The sequence below is a fragment of the Papilio machaon genome, chromosome 7 (genome assembly GCF_912999745.1).
Source record: "Papilio machaon chromosome 7, ilPapMach1.1, whole genome shotgun sequence".
Taxonomy (NCBI): Eukaryota; Metazoa; Arthropoda; class Insecta; order Lepidoptera; family Papilionidae; genus Papilio; species Papilio machaon.
Genome location: NC_059992.1, coordinates 6,990,441 through 7,008,113, shown reverse-complemented (window position 1 = coordinate 7,008,113; position 17,673 = coordinate 6,990,441). Strand labels below are relative to the sequence as shown.

Below are 17,673 nucleotides of genomic sequence, written 5' to 3'. Positions count from 1 at the left end.
TAGGTATTTTTACTTGTTTTATTTTAACCCCTGTGTCGGAAACAAACCCTAATATAACCAACCTGTAATTGAGAGATATTAAAGATAATACGAATCAGTACAAATCTTTTATTAGTACTAGGCACACCAAAATGATCTAACAATTTAGTATGCCTAGTAAAAAGAGAAATAATTTAAAAAAATCACAATGACAAAAAATCTTTTGATATCTATTGAGTTAGCGCGTCCCAGCCTGTACACACGGCGAGCGTATTCTCGGCCGTGTCCACAGCGCCCGTCGCACAATGGTGGCATCCTCAATCTCCTCTCAGACTCAATTCCCACATCTTCATTCGCACAGGTAACGGCAGGCTTAATTTTTTTTTCTCTACTCAAAAGACAAGAACCCATTATAAATAACTGAAGGCGTGAAATATCTCTATTCTTTGAACAGAAGCTGTTTACTGTCTGTGTTAGATACTCTTTGTTATTCTTTTTCTTTTTTGCAATTCATGTTGTTTGGCGGGAAGATTGAAGTTTAACCTTTTATCACGGCAAAGTAGTTGTGAAATTGAAATTAAAATGTTTTATCCAGTGGACACGTTAAAAAGAGGCGGAAAGTTTTATTTATGTTGGGTCGCAGATTCGTGGCCTTTGCGTTTTGCTACTATAACGCATAGGCAGCTGTGGTCACAGGATATTCGTAAAATATGGTAAGGCATTATCGACATTCACTTTCTTGGTAGAATAAATAAGAAATTAAATTAAAATAAATATTTTCAGTGATGATTTACTAGAAGTTATAACTAACGAATCTGGGCGTCCAACAAACAGATTCTCATTACGATTGAGTTCACAATTGCTACGGGGTTTGGTGAGACTTTACCAAAGAAAAGCTAGCGTCCTTTTAGGTTTGTAAGTTTGATACATTAATTTTTATTTTTTGTTACCTTTTTAACTTTATAATGTTTTGCAGGAGATCTTTGCATGATCAATGCTACCGTTATAAAACATTCAAACAAGAAGTAAGTACTCATTTTATAAAGTGTACATATATAACTTTGATTTTAATAAATGTTTCTTGTGACAATCCTAATGAATTATGGCGGCCATGATTTAGAATTTTTTAATGCATTAAAGAATTTGACCTGAATAGGTCAGCGCTCAACTGAAGTAAACAAATACGAACGAAATGCACCAAAGTGGTGGAAGACGTGTGCGGCTTTATAGAAAACGGGTCTCGGTCACATGAACCCCTGACTCGTTTTGTTATTTAATTTTATAAAAATAATTTATTCCGACTACGCTGAATAAACTAAGTTAAAACAGATTACACAGAGTCTAGAGATTTACTCTTCTCTAATATGAAATAAAAATAACTACTGACTTATAATACTCTTCAACCGTAGATGGATTAGACATGAAGATGCGCCGGACATTCATCGTCCAAGACTTGACGTGGTAACCTTAGAACAACCAGGGGAAGAGCCGAGAGTTGAAGAGTTAATTCAGGTTTGCATGTTTACATTGTTGTACAGAATTCGTTTACGATTTTTTTTGTGACTGAGTAGTCACTGTTTGCCTTGAAGAGGCATTAACAGTTACACCGGGCTTGAGGTGGCCGGGCGCAGATGGCGCTTAGCCTAAACCTCGTTTAAGAGTAACTGGGCTAGAGGGCTCCTTCAGGAGCCTTGAATAGGACTGTTACTTCATTATTATTACCGGATTGCGCAGATTACGAAGTTGTATTTAATTTAGTGTCAATTTTATGAATTCAATACATGAAAATCGTAATAAAATTGAGTATGTTAATAAATTATCATTGTTAAACAAACTGCGTATTGAACCTTTGTTACAACTTCAAAGTTACGACGATACTTCACATAGTAGTAGTGGTAGTCTTTTACTTTTTAGCCCAGGTCTTCGTATGCTGAATGCTGATCTACAACAACTAATTTTTCTTTTCAGAGTAGTAACAATGTGGTTGCCAACATTGATGATATAACACTAAAAGAACCGACAGTACCCGAAATACAATTTTTAATTAATGTAAGTTGCATAAATAAACAATTGCTCGAATAAATTCCAATATTAATTATTACATCAGTACATTTTAATGAGAAAGAAACAAGCGTATTTTGCCTTTCGCCTTTACTTTTAACCACTGTTTTGAATTAATAAATCATGATCAAAGTTGTTCCAATGCGTAGACATCTGTAGTCTGTATATCCGGAACTCGTTACAAATGAACGAAACCATCATGTTTTTTATATTACAAGGTGGCAAACGAGCAAGCGGCCACATTAATTCGCCGAAATGGCGAAGCGACCGCTGCCCATAGACATTTCCAATTGCAGATGTGTTGCCTACCCCCAATCGACGAAGGAGGAGACGCATAAAAAGAGAATATTTAACCTTCCTATGCATCTCCTCCATTAAATTCATCCCCTTCGCATCCTTTCCTTATAAGAAAAGGGGTGGGAAGGCAAAGAGGACTAAAATTATGCGTCCGGCACCTAAAATTGTAAAGCGTCATACTATTAAATAATTTAACAAACACATTCTATTTGTCGAAAAATTGTTCGTTTACTGGGGTTAATATAGGATGGTTTTGGCGAACTGCGTTCGGAGATGCGCTCGCCAGATCGTACCGTGGAGCTGATGCTGCAAGGCAGCTCGGTCGCGCAGCTGAGCGCACTCGACAATGTCGACGTGTCGGGCGATAAGTCGCACGACAAGTCGCGTCCTCATACAACTCGCGAGCTGCAGATGGAAAGAATATCCGAGTACGATGTCAGCATGTACAGGAAGTGTGAGTTATATAGGCTAAATTAAAAAAAAGCAGTTAAAAGTTAAGATTTTCCATTTCTTTGATAAAAACATTAAATATTTGATTGTCCTTTACTATGTATACAATTTGATTTTGTTCTAATTTTCTCTAAACCTATATAATTCGGGATATTTTTCGCAATTCTGGCTACAATTTTCAGTTTTTAGTTTGCAAAATACCTTGTTTATATTCCAGCCATCGGCGCCGAGATTTCAGCAATCGCTGACATTGAAAAAGGTTTGTAAATATATTTGTATTTTTTAGTTTCTTAACACCTGTATTAAAATACTAAACTTCTAATAACGTACACAGAAATCCCCGAAATTCCCGAAATCCCGCCTCCTGCCTTGAACGTTCCTGAACCATTGGTGTTAGTGTGTTTGATTTTTTAAATTATTTGGTAACATTGATATTTTTATTTTCTTACTTAAATTGTAAATATTAAACATCTCTTAAAAACGAAGGTAAACTATATCATACTTTAAATTGTGTAAAAGATTAGTTAATTCATAGTTTAACTTTCAGAAAATTATGAGGTAAGTATCATTCAAAGTCTACCAAAGAATAATATTTCAAGTACATAGACATAATTATTTCATGTAATAACAAAAAAATGTTAGTTCTTGTTGTCTTTAATTTTTTTCACGGTTCCACAAAAATATATTTTCTTAATACAGACTTGATAATGAAATGGCGCAGCATCCTGAACCAACTGTTCAATCGGAGGCTGTGAAGAGAAAAGCTGATGATGAAATTATTTTGGAGGTAATAAAATATCATCGCAAACGGAAAAAAAATCTGTTATTGTACAGTAATTTCATTGATTCATACCCAAAAAATATATATATTTCATATTTATGATATCAATTTACGTTTACTCACTCACTTGGAAAGTCAGTATAAATTTCAAAAGAAGTTAGGGAGACATTGGTAATATATCCTGGTGATGATGATCCAGGAGTTGGAGGTGCGGAGTCCAAAGCGCAGACGCGCGCGTCGCCTCATCATCGACCAGCACACGCGCCTCGGTCCTGACTACATGCGGGACAGGATCGTTAACAATAAGTTAGAAATGCGTTGCAAGGTAATGTTTATAGTCGAACCTGGATAAGCGAGAAACTTCCATTAGCGAGAGTCCGGTCTCGACGGACAACTTCCATAAGCGAGAGTCATTGTCCAGTCCCGACGGACGGATTTATTTTATTTCTTTAGATATTTTAGCAATAACATTCGTATCTGGATAAGTGATAACAACAAGAAACTTCCATAAGCGAGAGTCATTGTCTGGTCCCGACGAACGACCTCCATAAGCGAGAAACTATTTAGTACCTACTAAGAGGCAAAAATATCGCGGTCCGTTGGACTCTCGTTTATCCAGGTTCGATTGTGTATATATGGACATTCCATCTCTGTTGCCGCTTGGAATTTCGCATAAAACCTTCGCATACATTTCACTAGGCAGCAACATCAACATAAAGTTTGAATCTTGGAATACTTCTAGCTATTTATATAGTTACAACTCTACATCGTTGGACTACAACAAAATTTAAATTGAAAATCCAATAAAGGTAGTCCAATAGTCTGGATATCTTGGAATGTGTGTTAAGTCAGTTAAAGTTTTTAAATTAATAAAATTTAGTATTATTCATAAATTTTTTCATCTACTGATTATATTTTTTTAAAATCGTAATTACAATTCTACTTACTGTATTAATTGTAAAAATACAATTTCAAAAAAAAACATTGTTATTAGAGTCACAGTTTGTGTAATCTAATTTTTTTTTTATTTAATTGCAAATTAAATTAAAATTACAATCAATTTTTCGAAATAAATTATCAAATATAATTTACCAACAGTCGGCTAGTGAAGATGTGATAAATATCAGAATACCCGCAGCTACGTACTTACTGCGGCCGGCACACGACGGACACAAGTTGAGGCCCGACATCGCCTCTGTCTTCCGCACACTTTATCTTAGGAATTTAGAGTTTATCTCAAAGACAACCTCACAAAATAGGGAATTGGAGGTAATGTATTTTTATTTATATTTAATAAAATTGTTACTAAACTACCGTTACCTAAATTATTATGTTTTTCACATTCAGAGTTCATTTAATGGTTCGTTATAGTTTGTGTTTTGGTATACTTTAAACGTTGTTTTACTTCTACCTAACTGTGTTGATTTTTTCTATATATTTAAAAAAAAAATATAATGATAAATTACGTCATAACTTTGTAAACATCACTGATTATTCATTTTTCGTAAATCTTTTACAATTAGCTAGTATAAAATCCGATTTAAAAAAAAAAACAGGAAGCAGTCGTTATGCCAGCTCAAGAAGAACCACGATCGCATTTACAACCAGTAGAAGAAGATCCCTCGGCCTTAGCCGCTGTCCCTCAGATAGAGCTGCCAGTGCAAACTGAGGTGGAGAGGGCGGAGGTCACCATGATCGGCCAGGGTCAGGGTCTGCTGGACTTCTCAGATCTGCCCACTCAGGTTGTGGAAACTTTGTCTCAAGTCAGGAAACGGACCAGTGAATTTGAAGATGAAGGAGTAAGTAAAGACAGAAATATTGCAATTTCGAAATAAAACGACTCGTCACTTTTCCTATTTCTTCTCTAGGTTGTATTGAAACTCAACTTTTTATATTTCTTGCTAATCCATAATAAACTTATGGACTAGATTATTTATTAGTTGTAATTGTTTTCAGTTCAGAAACTAATATGAGAACAATTTTTATTTGAAAACTTTTTGCACATTATATTATACTTTGAATTATCCTTAAAATATTTTGAAGGGAAGCTAATGATGTAATTTCAGGCTAAAAGACGTCGTAGCTCAGGCTTCCTGTCGTACAAACAGCACAGAGAGCAGCTGCTGAGCGCAGATATCGCCGCTGGTATGAACTCACCTTAGTGCCGACATACACGGACCACTTTAAATACTCATTGACGGTTGCCATACAATGACCACACTTCGCAGTACCCGCTTAAACATCATCTACTTAAAATAATAAAACAGTCCGTGTGTATCGACCCTTACTATATCTATCTATCTATATATATAAAAGAAAGTCGTGTTTTTATAACTCAAGACCGGTCGAACTAATTTAGCTGAAAATTGATGGGGAGGTAGCTTAGAACTAGGAGACGGACATAGGAACTTTTTTATCTTGTGTGCGTTTTTTTTATTCCGCGCGGACGAAGTCGCGGGTAAAAGCTAGTTTATAATAAATTGCCATCAAATTGTTGGGGTAAAAGTGTCAATTTGCTAACATTAATATTTAAAACGTTCGATTGTATCTCATATTCTATACCAGGGATTCTCAAAGAGGTCGATATAGAACTTAAAGCATTGCTAATTCTCACTCTGTCTTCTTCTATTGATCTAAGTCAGAAGAAGTATTATTAAATAATAATAATTGATCTTAAAAATAGGTAATATTGCCATGGGACCCCCCATGAGGTAACAGTTCATTTTAGTAAAGGGGTCACTTGTCCAAAATAGTTTGGGGGTCCCTGCTCTATACTCATTACATTGTTATAGATATAGAAAAGGAAAATATTCCTGAGAACATACAAACACCGAGGGAAAACAGGAGTGTAACTGCATTACTCCGCAAGGCGGGTCTTGCTGATATAGACGCGGGCAGAGTGGACGTAGAGGCGGGCAGAGTTGACGTAGAGGCGGGCAGAGTTGACGTAGAGGCGGGCAGAGTTGACGTAGAGACGGGCAGAGTTGACGTAGAAGGGGGCAGAACAGTGATGGAGCCTCTGTCCGAAGTGAGCGTGAGAAGGAGCACGCGGAAGACCGGCAGCGAGGATACAGAGACCCAGCTCGGGAGTCTGGACCGCACTAAAGTCTCACTCGGTGATACAGACACCACTACTGACTCTAAGAAATTTATACGGTATGTTATTTTTATTAACTAAATTTTATCATAAATACAGTGTTTGAGGTTAAAAGACAGGCCAACAAATGTTGAAATTATTAAGGCCCCTTAGTTTAATATGAAGTTACTCTTAGTGTTTCTCAAAGTTGACGATAACGCCCCCTTGGGGATGTTTGAAACCTAGAAAGGGGCGTTAAGGTGCCCAGAAAAAATGGGGGCATTAATGTGGGTTTCCACCCTGTATCATGTTATAAAAACTTATACTTAACATAGATTTCGTATGATAGATCGCACACAGTACGCAATCAAGTTGTAACAAGTTTCAGCTAAAGTTGTTTCTGATAAAGGAACATATTCGATGATAGTTAAAAAATTAGAGCAATTTTACCTTAATTACTATTACACCAGAAATTATTTTAACTTACTAGTAAACATTTCTAGTTTAGAATGTAAGTTTAAATATCATAAAGCGACTAATATAATTAATTAAAGTAATGAAATTGTGTTTTTTAAGTTTTGAGGGGTGTATAAAAAAATGGGGGGCGCTGAAAAATAATTGATTTTTATAGGAAGCGGTAAAAGAAATAAGTTTGATAATCACTGCTCTTAGTGATCACTTTACAGACTACAGGTTTCAGTTAGAGTCGAATTTAACTCTTTGAATTAGTGTCTCGTGAAGAAGTTAGTATATAATTAGTGTAGATGTGTACCGCTATGTGTACAGCGAGCAGTGGGGTACAGAAGGTACAATGGTGAAGGTGCTGCGCGGAGTGCGGGAGGGGTTCACACTGGATGTACAGCACCTGGTCAGCTTGGGGCCAGTCTTACACACGCACAGGAACATCATCATGGCGCGCTGCTTCACATCATTACTCAGTAACTGTTTATATGCAAATTATTATTTTTTACAGATATGCTCTTTAGTGTAAAATGCAAATTTATTTGATTCACTTAATGTACAGTCGAAACTGAATAGCGAGAGTGTATGGGACCGTGATATACTCGCTTATAGAGGTTTCTCCTTAAGCCGAGTTTCTCGCTCATGGAGGTAGACCATCGGGGTAGAACTCTCGTTTATAAGGTTTTCACTTATCCAAGTTCGACTGTAAAATTGTAATGAAAACCGGTTATAACATCCACGGTTCCGGCAAAAACCAGTCAAAATAACCTGTAAATAATGTACATAAAGCGGTTATATGTCGTTTAGTCGGAAGTTAGCCGCTTTAACCGATAACTAGTTAAATGTTTTGAGCTGTTATTACTGTTTTTAATCAAATCGCCGAGACTTCTCAAAATAAAAACGAGTTAAAACTGATTTAGTAGTTTTTTCAACGTTTATTTCGATTGAAACAGGCATCTCTATAAATATATTTGTTAATTGTGATTTTTTTTTAATTTTCAGAATTGAAACAGCACGGTTTTGTGAATTTGAAGAAAGATCCTGATACATTATGTATAATAGATATAACTTTGGGACCGAAGTTCGAAGAAGTCGACGCAGAATAATTTCTTTGTACTGCTGGCTGTTGATTTGTTACACTTTCATAAGATATCTATTTAATCTATTGTAAACGATTTCGTTACTTAATTTTATTAAATTTTATTTTCAAGACCAGTTGTTTTATTTTAGAGGCGTAATGAAAATCTACGTGAGGAAAGAAACAAAACTATCTTACTAATATTATAAATGCGAAAGTTTAAATGGATGGATGGATGTTTGTATGAAGGTATCTCCAAAACGGATCAACGGATCTCGATAAAATTTGGCACAAATGTAGAACATAGTCTCGAGGATGGCATAGGCTTAATTATTAATTTTTTTTAATTCCGCATGGACGGAGTCGCAGGCTACAGCTAGTCAAAAAATAAAACGACAATTTGATATGAACAATTTATTTGAGTAATTTGTATATTATAATGATATGATTTCTGTACAATTTTACACAATAGACAATCAACTAGATTCAAGTCAACTAGAATACATTTATGAGTATCTTAATTTTACATAGGAGTTGCTTAATAATTTACAATTTGTATTAGCGCGGATAGAAGCTGTACAAATATCACTTACAATAGTTTACATTTCATCTACTTAATATTTGATTTACATAAAATACACTTATATACTAGAATTGGAATATTTATTGCTAATAATTAAATTTAGAATCTTAAATAGATATTTTCACATAATTAAAAATCTCTTATTACCAAAGATACGATTAGGGGCGTCCCTTACCGTGGTAAGCATATCACTATGTCTTTAAAATACAAAATCAGTCTCCTACTATTTGTAACAGAACTTTTGTTATAAATGTTTTTCTTTCCTGTAATCATCTTCAATCAATCTTAAAACATAAAGGCAGTCGCACAACACATCAATAGGACGATCGCTTTTGGACGTTTGGTCTTACTGTATACAAAAAATTAAGTTATCGTTCACTGTTTTTATTTAAAAGTTCCAAGCATTACAGAAAGCTTTTCTTAACATCTGGTACCAAGATTTAAGTGATTTTTTTTGTATATCAAATACAAAAAATCTTAATAATGCTTTGAATTATTGCCAATTTAACTTAATATTTGTTAGAAAATCAATTCAAGTTATTCTAAATATTAGACCAATTATATTCAATCAAAGCTATCGTTTGTCTCACAGCCTCTCTCATACAAATTCACACAATTCAATATATTTATAAATTACAGTCTGGCCTTAATGGCGTAGGAATGAAAATATTTAATTACAAATAGCTACCATTTTCACACATTAAATCTCTCACAACTCGTAATACCTCATACAAAAAGCGCCGCTTATTTCATAGTGGATATTGAAAATATCAACATCCTCTAGATACAGTTATGGGGTGGTCGAAATTAAAAATCAAACGGACCCACGGAAAAGTGCTATTTACCAACTTTAGGATGAAGTAAGTGATAAAAATAAAATAAAAAACCCAAAAAACATTGTCGGTCATTGACACAAGCATCATGATATACCTCGTGTTAATATTTTTTTATAAATATTTTTTAATAGAAATCTCTTAAAAGAGAATGATATAATAATAATAATAAACTTAGTTTTAATCAATTTTCAAATACATGCAAGGAAGAACAACCATAGTTATTAAAATGTGACATTATCACAGTTTGCTTGAGACATTCGGAAGTATTTGGAATGTTACATTGTTTTCATGGAAGGTGTTTTGTACACAAAGCTTGCTCTTGTTCACTGCCCAAACATCTTTATCAATACAATCATCCAAATTATTTAAATATACAGAATTCTATTACTATTGAAATTTATATGGGCCATGATTAAATTTTATACAGTAAAAAGCTAGATAATGATTTATAAAAATGTTTTAAGTCGGGCGTATTTCACTGAAAATAGTTTGTTTGTAAATTCTGCAACTGTCTAAATATAAAGTAACAAAGTTCCCGTTTATTTCAAACTTTAAAAAATTAAACGCAAAATACCATCAAATAGTGGAAAATAAACATTACTAAAGACTCGTTTGTCGAACTCCGACCAGCGGTCTTCAAAGAATCTGGATCCGTCTTTGCTTCGAAAGTTACATTGAACAATGTTTCCTTTCTATTTAACAAGTTGCAATTTAAACAGTACATAAAAGGTAAATTATATAAATATAATAAGACAGTTGTATCAAGAATAAACCAATCACCGAATCACCAAATTATTTCATTAATAAAGAAGCGAAATACCGACTTAAAACTTAAACAATACTCGATCTCACTGAGCCAAGGAATCGCTTTCAAAATCTTTATTCTCCGGCACAAGATCTACGTCATCGTTGAAGTCTTGTCCGTAGTTCATGCTCTCGAAGTACTGTTGAGGCTTGCCGTGCCACAGCGAGTCCTCGTGCGAGTTGATGGACCTCAATGTGTGGATGTCTATGGAGTCCGCGTCCTCGTACAGTATGGAGCGGGTGAGCTCCAAGGCTAGGTTGTGGGGGGCGAGGTCTGCGGGCAGGGGGCGCGTGCGGGGCAGACGGGGGGCGCACGGGGGGTCCGGGGGGCGCGCGGTGCGGAGCGCGGGCAGCAGGGGGGCGAGCCGCTCCGTGCGCGCCACGTACTCCGCCGCCAGCGACTCGCGCGCGCACTCGCTCATCTGTCGGTACAACACTATTGCTTACATCACACACACACACACATACATACATACAACATTACGTTCGACAACTAATGGGGAGATAAACGTACACCATTATTATTAAGCGAAATTAAAATTAGACACGAAATTGTCATCTAATATATAAAATTCTCGTGACACAGTTTTCGTTCCTGTACTCCTCCGAAACGGCTTGACCGATTCTCATGAAATTTTGTGAGCATATTCAGTAGGTCTGAGAATCGGCCAACATCTATTTTTCATTTTTTTTTTCACTGCGCGCGGATGGAGTCGCGGGCGACAGCTAGTAAACTATAAGTATTCAAATTGTAAAACTAAAGAAAGACAAACAAAGAAGATTTAACACATGTCACGGGATCTCGAAAAAAAAACTGAAACCTCTAAGTGGGCGGTACAAGGGTCAAAATTTTTGATGTTATTCTAGAGTTTTTTTTTTTCATTTTCAGTACTAAATAATTTATGAACTATCTTTAAAAAAAATTACTTGATTTTGGATTTTTTTTAAGTGAAATTGACGTCGTTGTTATGACTACAGTCTACAAAGTTTGGTACTTTGTTTATAAAGTGTTTTTTTGTATATCTATGGTATATTTAGTGCTACTTCTAATCTTGATCATACTAACATTTGTAGTGAACGAAAGGCAGTTTTTCTCCCCATTATCAGTCGTCAACTGTGAGCAAGTGTCATAGATATTTTTTTAGATTTTAGACAGACTTTATTAGATGCAATTTGATTTGGCTAACAATGAGATTGCTCATAATCAGCGGCAGATATTATGATGACATTTTCAATATTAGTAATCTTCAGTAATTTTAATTTCACCAAAACATTTCATTCTGTCACATATTTAACTATAAAAACGTACATGTAAACTATATTTTGTAAGTTTTTTTTTAATCTTGAAAACATTTAAATCGATTTTTTTTAAATTAATACTATTCGCAATGATTTTTTAACTGTAACACGAACCAAAAAATTTTTTTTCAATGAATCTTAAAAAAAATGCCACACATAAAAACCATACATTCACTGAAACATATGCAAAATCATTCCATAACATCAAATATCATTCAATGAATGAAATCAACTTATTACAATCCTATATTTTTTTTATAATTCTAAATGCTGTAAATAAATTACAGCATTTTTTAAATAAATAAATATGAAGTGCAAAAATTATTAAATATACTAATTTTGTATTATATTTACTAAACCTGTTATCTATTTACCGTGGACATGTAACATGTTTCTCAACAGTGCGTTTGCAAGTGTTGTGTAAAATTTAGCTCTGTGTTTAGCCAATTCGTATTTGTTATGCCACTATGTCAATTAAAAACGAAAAAAAAGACATATAAAAAACCAAACAAAAACTAATACTGAACAAATATGCATACTTATAGCAATATGTGATACAGTGGCAAAAAAAAACTTACCTTGTAGTGACTAACAACTAAAATAAAATTTATATCAAACGTTAATTTGAAATAAAACTATCTCTGTGTTTGTACAATTTCCATGAAATAATAAAAAAAATCCTAATTTATCCTAATTTCTACAATAACCTATTTACTACAGAGTACAGGCTGCATCTCAAGATATAGCCTTTTTTATATAAAAAAAAAACTATCCGCAAACATACCAAAAGAAAAAAAACAACGAGCAATAATCAAAAATACAGCGCTAATAAAAATAAAGGCAAGCATAAACAAATGCACTACATTACAGTCAAACCTGGATAAGGGAAAACCCAAAGGTTCGTCACATTTTGTTTCTCTTTAACCCGAGTTTCTCGCTTTTGGAGGTCGTTCGTCGAAACCGGATATTGACTCGCTTAAAGAGGTTTCTTACTTGTCCAGGTTCGAGTGTAATTGCTTTAAAAGAGCTAAGAAATCAACTTAAAGCTAAAATAACTATGTCTAAATAAGAGCAATTTATACAATGAAAATACATGTATGGATAATGTGTTATTTAAATGTATGACATTTCAATGATTATGACACTTTTGTATGAACGACCACTTGAAGCAAGAAATATACATTGTTTATTACTAACATTGTTTATTTTTAATTTGTTAAAATTCGGATTTATTTCAAGCTCGAGTCGTTATTTGTTAGATATTTTATATGACAATGAATTCATATGTGTATATTATTGACATACATACAACATTAAAGCCATCACATTGTTAATTACTAACAAATAAACATGAAATGAAATAGGTTTCATGCTAACTAATTAGGAGATCGACCGAGAACGTAACGAGACATGAGGTGACCTTCATTTAAATCGTAGAAATAATTTGGTACTATTTGGTAACAAACAGATTAAATTAACAATAACCAATTTTTCTTTCTATTCGGATCATCTCATGCGTTCATGAAATAAAATAATCCTTAATCCGATTCAGGTTAAACAAGCGACCGTCGAACTGAACCGATAAAAAAATTAAACTTAACAAAAAAAAAGTAATCATAATGAAAAACGAAAAGAAAACGTAAAAAAACTTACGATCGACATAATGGCATAGCGGGCGGAGCGCGGGGGGCGCGGCGGAGGGCGGCGGGGCGCGGTTGAGGAGGACCGACACCTGGCGTTAGTGAGTCACTGGTGCACTGTCACACGGTGGGTTTATTAGGTTTATTAGCACTTTGGGATGGGTCGTGTCGAGAGGCCGGAGCCGGGTTTAGTTTTACGAGGTCGAGTCTTTGAAGGGGAACCAGTTCCACAATGTTCTGAGGCGAACCTTGTCGTGGGGGGGCGTGCGGCGGACGGGGAGGCCGGAGGGCTCGGGGGCGGGGGCGCGGCCGCGCGCCGAGTGGGCGGAGCGCACCGAGCGCGCCGAGTGCGCCGAGTGCGCCGAGTGGGCGGAGGGCGGGCGCGGCTCTGCGGCGGGGGGCGGGCGGGGCGCGGCCGTCTTGTGGGGCGTGTGTCGCGGGATGCGGCTGGGCCGATGGCGCGGGGTCTGCGACAGCCGCTCCTCCTCCTCCTCGTGCTCGTGCCCCTGTCTGGGCTCGGGCATGGCGAGCGGCTGCATGTCGCGCATGCTGCTGTGCAGCTCGCTCGAGCTTCGCCGCCCTTCCAGCTGCCGCACGCGGGCCCGCGCGCCCTCCAGTTCTATGCTCTTCTCCTCCAACTGAAAATCGACAAGTGCATCTTCTTTATAAAAAAAAAACACGGAAAGATCTTTTCAAAGTGTTTCCAGACTATTATATGTCCTAAGTATTACCAAAATCTGCTTCGTGCGTATAGTTCATGTATTTTATGACTTAATTACGCTATAATTTTTGGTGACACTCACTCTGAACTTGAGGTCTTCATTGAGTTCGTTGGCGCGCTCGAGTCTCTCGAGCAGCAACGTCTTCTGCTCCGCAGCGCGTTTCAGTTGCTCGCAGTATACCTGAAAACATTACATTACCATTCAGGTTATAATAAATTTAAATAAAGTTATAGTACTATTCCATCATGTGATAATCTGTTATTAAGATACAGTAGAACTTGGGAAGCCCAAAAGACCGCGATATTGTTCTCGCTTACATATTAGACTGTATATTAAGAAGGTAAAAGAAAGGCAGTATTTTGGGTATCCATAATCGACGAACGTGTAGATATATAACAAAATATTTTATCACGAATACCTATCTTCATCAACGGTGCTATTCATTCTTGTAAAACGAACTTGCTTACCGTAGGTTTCTGAGACCAAAATCTCTGTATAAAACATATCGTCATCCCTGTCACCATCTTTGACAAAACAGAGATAACAAAATGTTTTAAGCGGATATTGTGGTCTCAGACACCAACGGTAGGTCAGCCTTTATTTATTTATCCTTTTATTATAGTTACACCGTTAGAATCAACATGAGTAGGTATAAGTTTAAAAAAGTAACAATAAACATTGCGGTGGATTTTAAAACATGCTATAGTAGAGCACGGTCACCGACAGATAAAAAATAAGCGCTTTTGTAAAATACGAAATTGAAGGCAAAGTAGCCACTCAAAATGCAAATAGACGTTCCTACGGTAATGGTTATTACCATTGTGGTTGTGGCGTACAAGTCGCTTATCGGACCCGAATGTACCGAGTGGCGATCTTCTGATACAAGAAGCGTACGTGAGGTATGTCATGTTTCTGTGACCAAGCACTTTGTACTTGAACGCTGCTTCAAATTATAATCTTATTGATGTATTCGTAACAAACAGATTGCTAAATTTTTGGATAGATATTGTCTTAAATTATAGACATATTTATTGGTTAATATCAACATGTAAAAGTTAAGAAACGATTGCACGCCGAGTAGCTTCTAACCAAGTGACGTCATTCAATTGTTGTTGATTTGACCTTCTAACGTCTTGATAATCCTCGATTAGATAATGGGCAATTTTCTCTCTTCAATAAAATCAATGAAAGATATTTCTTGTTGACTTTATTCGCGTATAAACAATTACTACATGTAAACAATGCAAATATGAAGAGTTTTTTTGTGCATTAAAAGTTAGCAGTCATGGTTTAGATCACTAGAGAACAATCTATAAAAGTTTCATTTAGGAACAGGAAAACAAACAGCAACAGGTAAACACTAACCTGATTTTGTACGGTAAAAGAGAGCAGTTGGCGCTGAAGTTCGACGGGATTGCTCTCTTGGAGAATCGCCGTGAATTTCTTGGAGTCCGGTCGGGGTACAAGCGGCGTCCGCGGCGGGCGCTCCAGCGTTGCGTCCAGTCGGCCCAGGCAGGCGGGCGAAAGGGGTGCAGGGCTTGTGGAAGGCACGGGCGGGGGCGCGGCGCTGGCGAGTGCTGCCGCCGCCTCCAGCTGCGCGGCACGTGCCAACAGTGCATCCCGCTCCTCCCTCAGCCGCACGAGATCTGTGCATTCTCCGCAGCCGCCGGATAGTGCGCGGGCAAATGACTCCTCTGTCGTCTCGGACCGTCTCTCGTCCAGTTCCCCCCGAAGCAACTCCGCCTCGTCCCGTATCCGGACTCCCTTCCGTTGGATGGTGTCGAGCAGGGCCCAGAGTTCATCTTCGAGAGGACGCGAGCGGGTGGCGGTCGCCGATGCGGAGGCGGAAGCGGAGGAGTGCGCGTCTTTGCCGCAGGAGGTCTCTGTGCTGAAACCTGAGTCTTGCACGGAGGGCTGCGGCTTGCGACCATCACTGGCGCCGGCCAGCTTGCGGCGCACGCGCACTCCGGGCTCCCACTCCCTGCGCGCGCCCGCCGGCGTCGAGGGCGACATCTTGGAGCGCAGGTTGGGAAACGTCTCGATGACGAGGTCGCGGAACTCGAGCAGGGCCCCGACCTCATTCTGGAGCTCCTGCAATACATCAACAAATACATATAGTTACATATAAACATGATGATAATTACATCTTAAAAAATACAAATAAAATTAAATAAAGTGTAAATTTATACAAACTATTTTGATGCTTTATTTAAATAAATGACGTTAAATTATTGCATGCTTTCAAACTTCTAGAGCAACCGGTCGTCGCGCTCCAGTCTTGTTAAGATGTGCGTATCGTGCGTATGACACGGTAAAGGAGTATTAGGCAGCATACCTGCAAGGCGACGAAGGACTTAGCCTGCTCCGAGATGAGGTAGTGGAAGGGGCCGGGCTGCGCGCGCAGCTGCAAGCAGTCCATGCCCGAGCCCGACCCGCCCGATCCGCCCGAGCCGCTGTCCGCGCCGCCCGTCTGCAACACAACACACCACATTTTATTACACCAATAAACAAATATAATGAGAAAACAAAGACGTCTCAATGGAGGGAAAAACAAGATACGAAGAACTTGTATCAAAGACGTAGGTGACAAACTTTCTGAAACTCCACGTCTAGTTACGTTAAAATTACGGAACAAAAAGTCAAATTTTGATTACATTTTTAGCAAACCCGCATGCCCGTATTAGCGTTACAAAGGATGTAAAATTTATTTACAAAATATGAAAGGATGCAGCTGTTGTTGCCATAATGATTTTTTATATTTTAAAATTAAGACATTTTACATTTTTAACAATTCCAGTTTAGTTTCGGATCCCCGCGAAATAAACAAACAATTATAACTTTCACAAATGTCTATGAAAAGCAATTTAATGCGTTACATTTATAGGATTGATTGCAGTACGGTTAACCGTTTAGTAAAAACGATACTCACAGCACTTTAATAAATTAAAATCCTTTTAATGTTGACATGGATTCCAATTACAAAATTAGTTGAAAAGATCCGTCAAATTGCGATCTCGTTAGAAAAAAAACATATTTCAAAATCAAATCAATCTGTAAAGTTGCGTGTATTTTAATTAAATTCTAAAATGAAATAAACTAAATACAGAAACCACAAACAGATTTTTTTTTGTTGGTATGCATGTACATAGACCTCTATTGACACTTAACGGCCCCCTCTTTTATGCACCTTTTTAATACTCACCCTACATGATAAACAATTCCATTGCATGAACTGTAAATGCGTCTATTATAAAATATATTTTTAATGAGATGCTTCTGTAAACAAACGAGCAAAATTAATTTTTATATAGCCGTTCATCATAATTAATTTTATTATCTCGTTAGAAGCATACACTAAAAATTATGCACGTTAACGGCAGGTACAGTCAGGTACATATACCAGTTTACTACGTTATTTATAGCGTGACTCGATATGGTTCAAAAGGAAGTACGTTTAAGAATACGTGTGTATAGCGTAGCCTATATTTAATTAGGCTTACTTCTTCTACAGGGAAAAAGGAGACAGAACTAACGTTTTTTTTTCTTCCTTTGTATGTTATGTTTTCATTTTATATAATGTTAAATTATAGAAATTTTTTAGTTTC

At 36.9% G+C, this 17,673-nt stretch overlaps 2 protein-coding genes across 2 annotated transcripts in view; one reads left to right on the top strand and one right to left on the bottom strand.

Moving 5' to 3' along the window:
• Nucleotides 1–284: 284 nt before the first annotated feature.
• Nucleotides 285–8,212, top strand: LOC106719400. Its single transcript, XM_045678656.1, has 16 exons — nucleotides 285–340; nucleotides 763–890; nucleotides 956–1,004; nucleotides 1,389–1,491; nucleotides 1,948–2,028; nucleotides 2,584–2,791; nucleotides 3,005–3,046; nucleotides 3,122–3,179; nucleotides 3,487–3,574; nucleotides 3,768–3,893; nucleotides 4,667–4,837; nucleotides 5,125–5,367; nucleotides 5,635–5,713; nucleotides 6,361–6,724; nucleotides 7,431–7,582; nucleotides 8,109–8,212. Exons 1-16 carry the CDS (start codon nucleotides 285–287, stop codon nucleotides 8,210–8,212), a joined length of 2,052 nt encoding a protein of 683 aa, XP_045534612.1.
• A 1,929-nt stretch (nucleotides 8,213–10,141) lies between these two features.
• The window catches only part of LOC106719402 (serine/arginine repetitive matrix protein 1), a 67,175-nt gene continuing 59,643 nt past the window's right edge, over nucleotides 10,142–17,673 (bottom strand). Inside the window, exons 2-6 of the mRNA XM_045678654.1 lie at nucleotides 16,404–16,538; nucleotides 15,434–16,159; nucleotides 14,150–14,248; nucleotides 13,595–13,984; nucleotides 10,142–10,829 (exon numbers count right to left, since the gene is read on the bottom strand). Coding sequence (XP_045534610.1) covers nucleotides 10,452–10,829; nucleotides 13,595–13,984; nucleotides 14,150–14,248; nucleotides 15,434–16,159; nucleotides 16,404–16,538 — 1,728 coding nt within the window. The 3' untranslated portion in view covers nucleotides 10,142–10,451. The remainder of the gene's footprint in view (nucleotides 10,830–13,594; nucleotides 13,985–14,149; nucleotides 14,249–15,433; nucleotides 16,160–16,403; nucleotides 16,539–17,673) is intronic.

What these genes read in the sequence shown, in the direction of transcription:
- LOC106719400 (XM_045678656.1), top strand. Translation starts at nt 285, where the DNA reads ATGGTGGCATCCTCAATCTCCTCTCAGACTCAATTCCCACATCTTCAT. An exon ending in CCACATCTTCATTCGCACAG is followed by an intron (nt 341 to 762) that starts GTAACGGCAGGC and finishes AAATATTTTCAG; the next exon opens with TGATGATTTACTAGAAGTTA. An exon ending in GACTCTAAGAAATTTATACG is followed by an intron (nt 6,725 to 7,430) that starts GTATGTTATTTT and finishes CTATGTGTACAG; the next exon opens with CGAGCAGTGGGGTACAGAAG.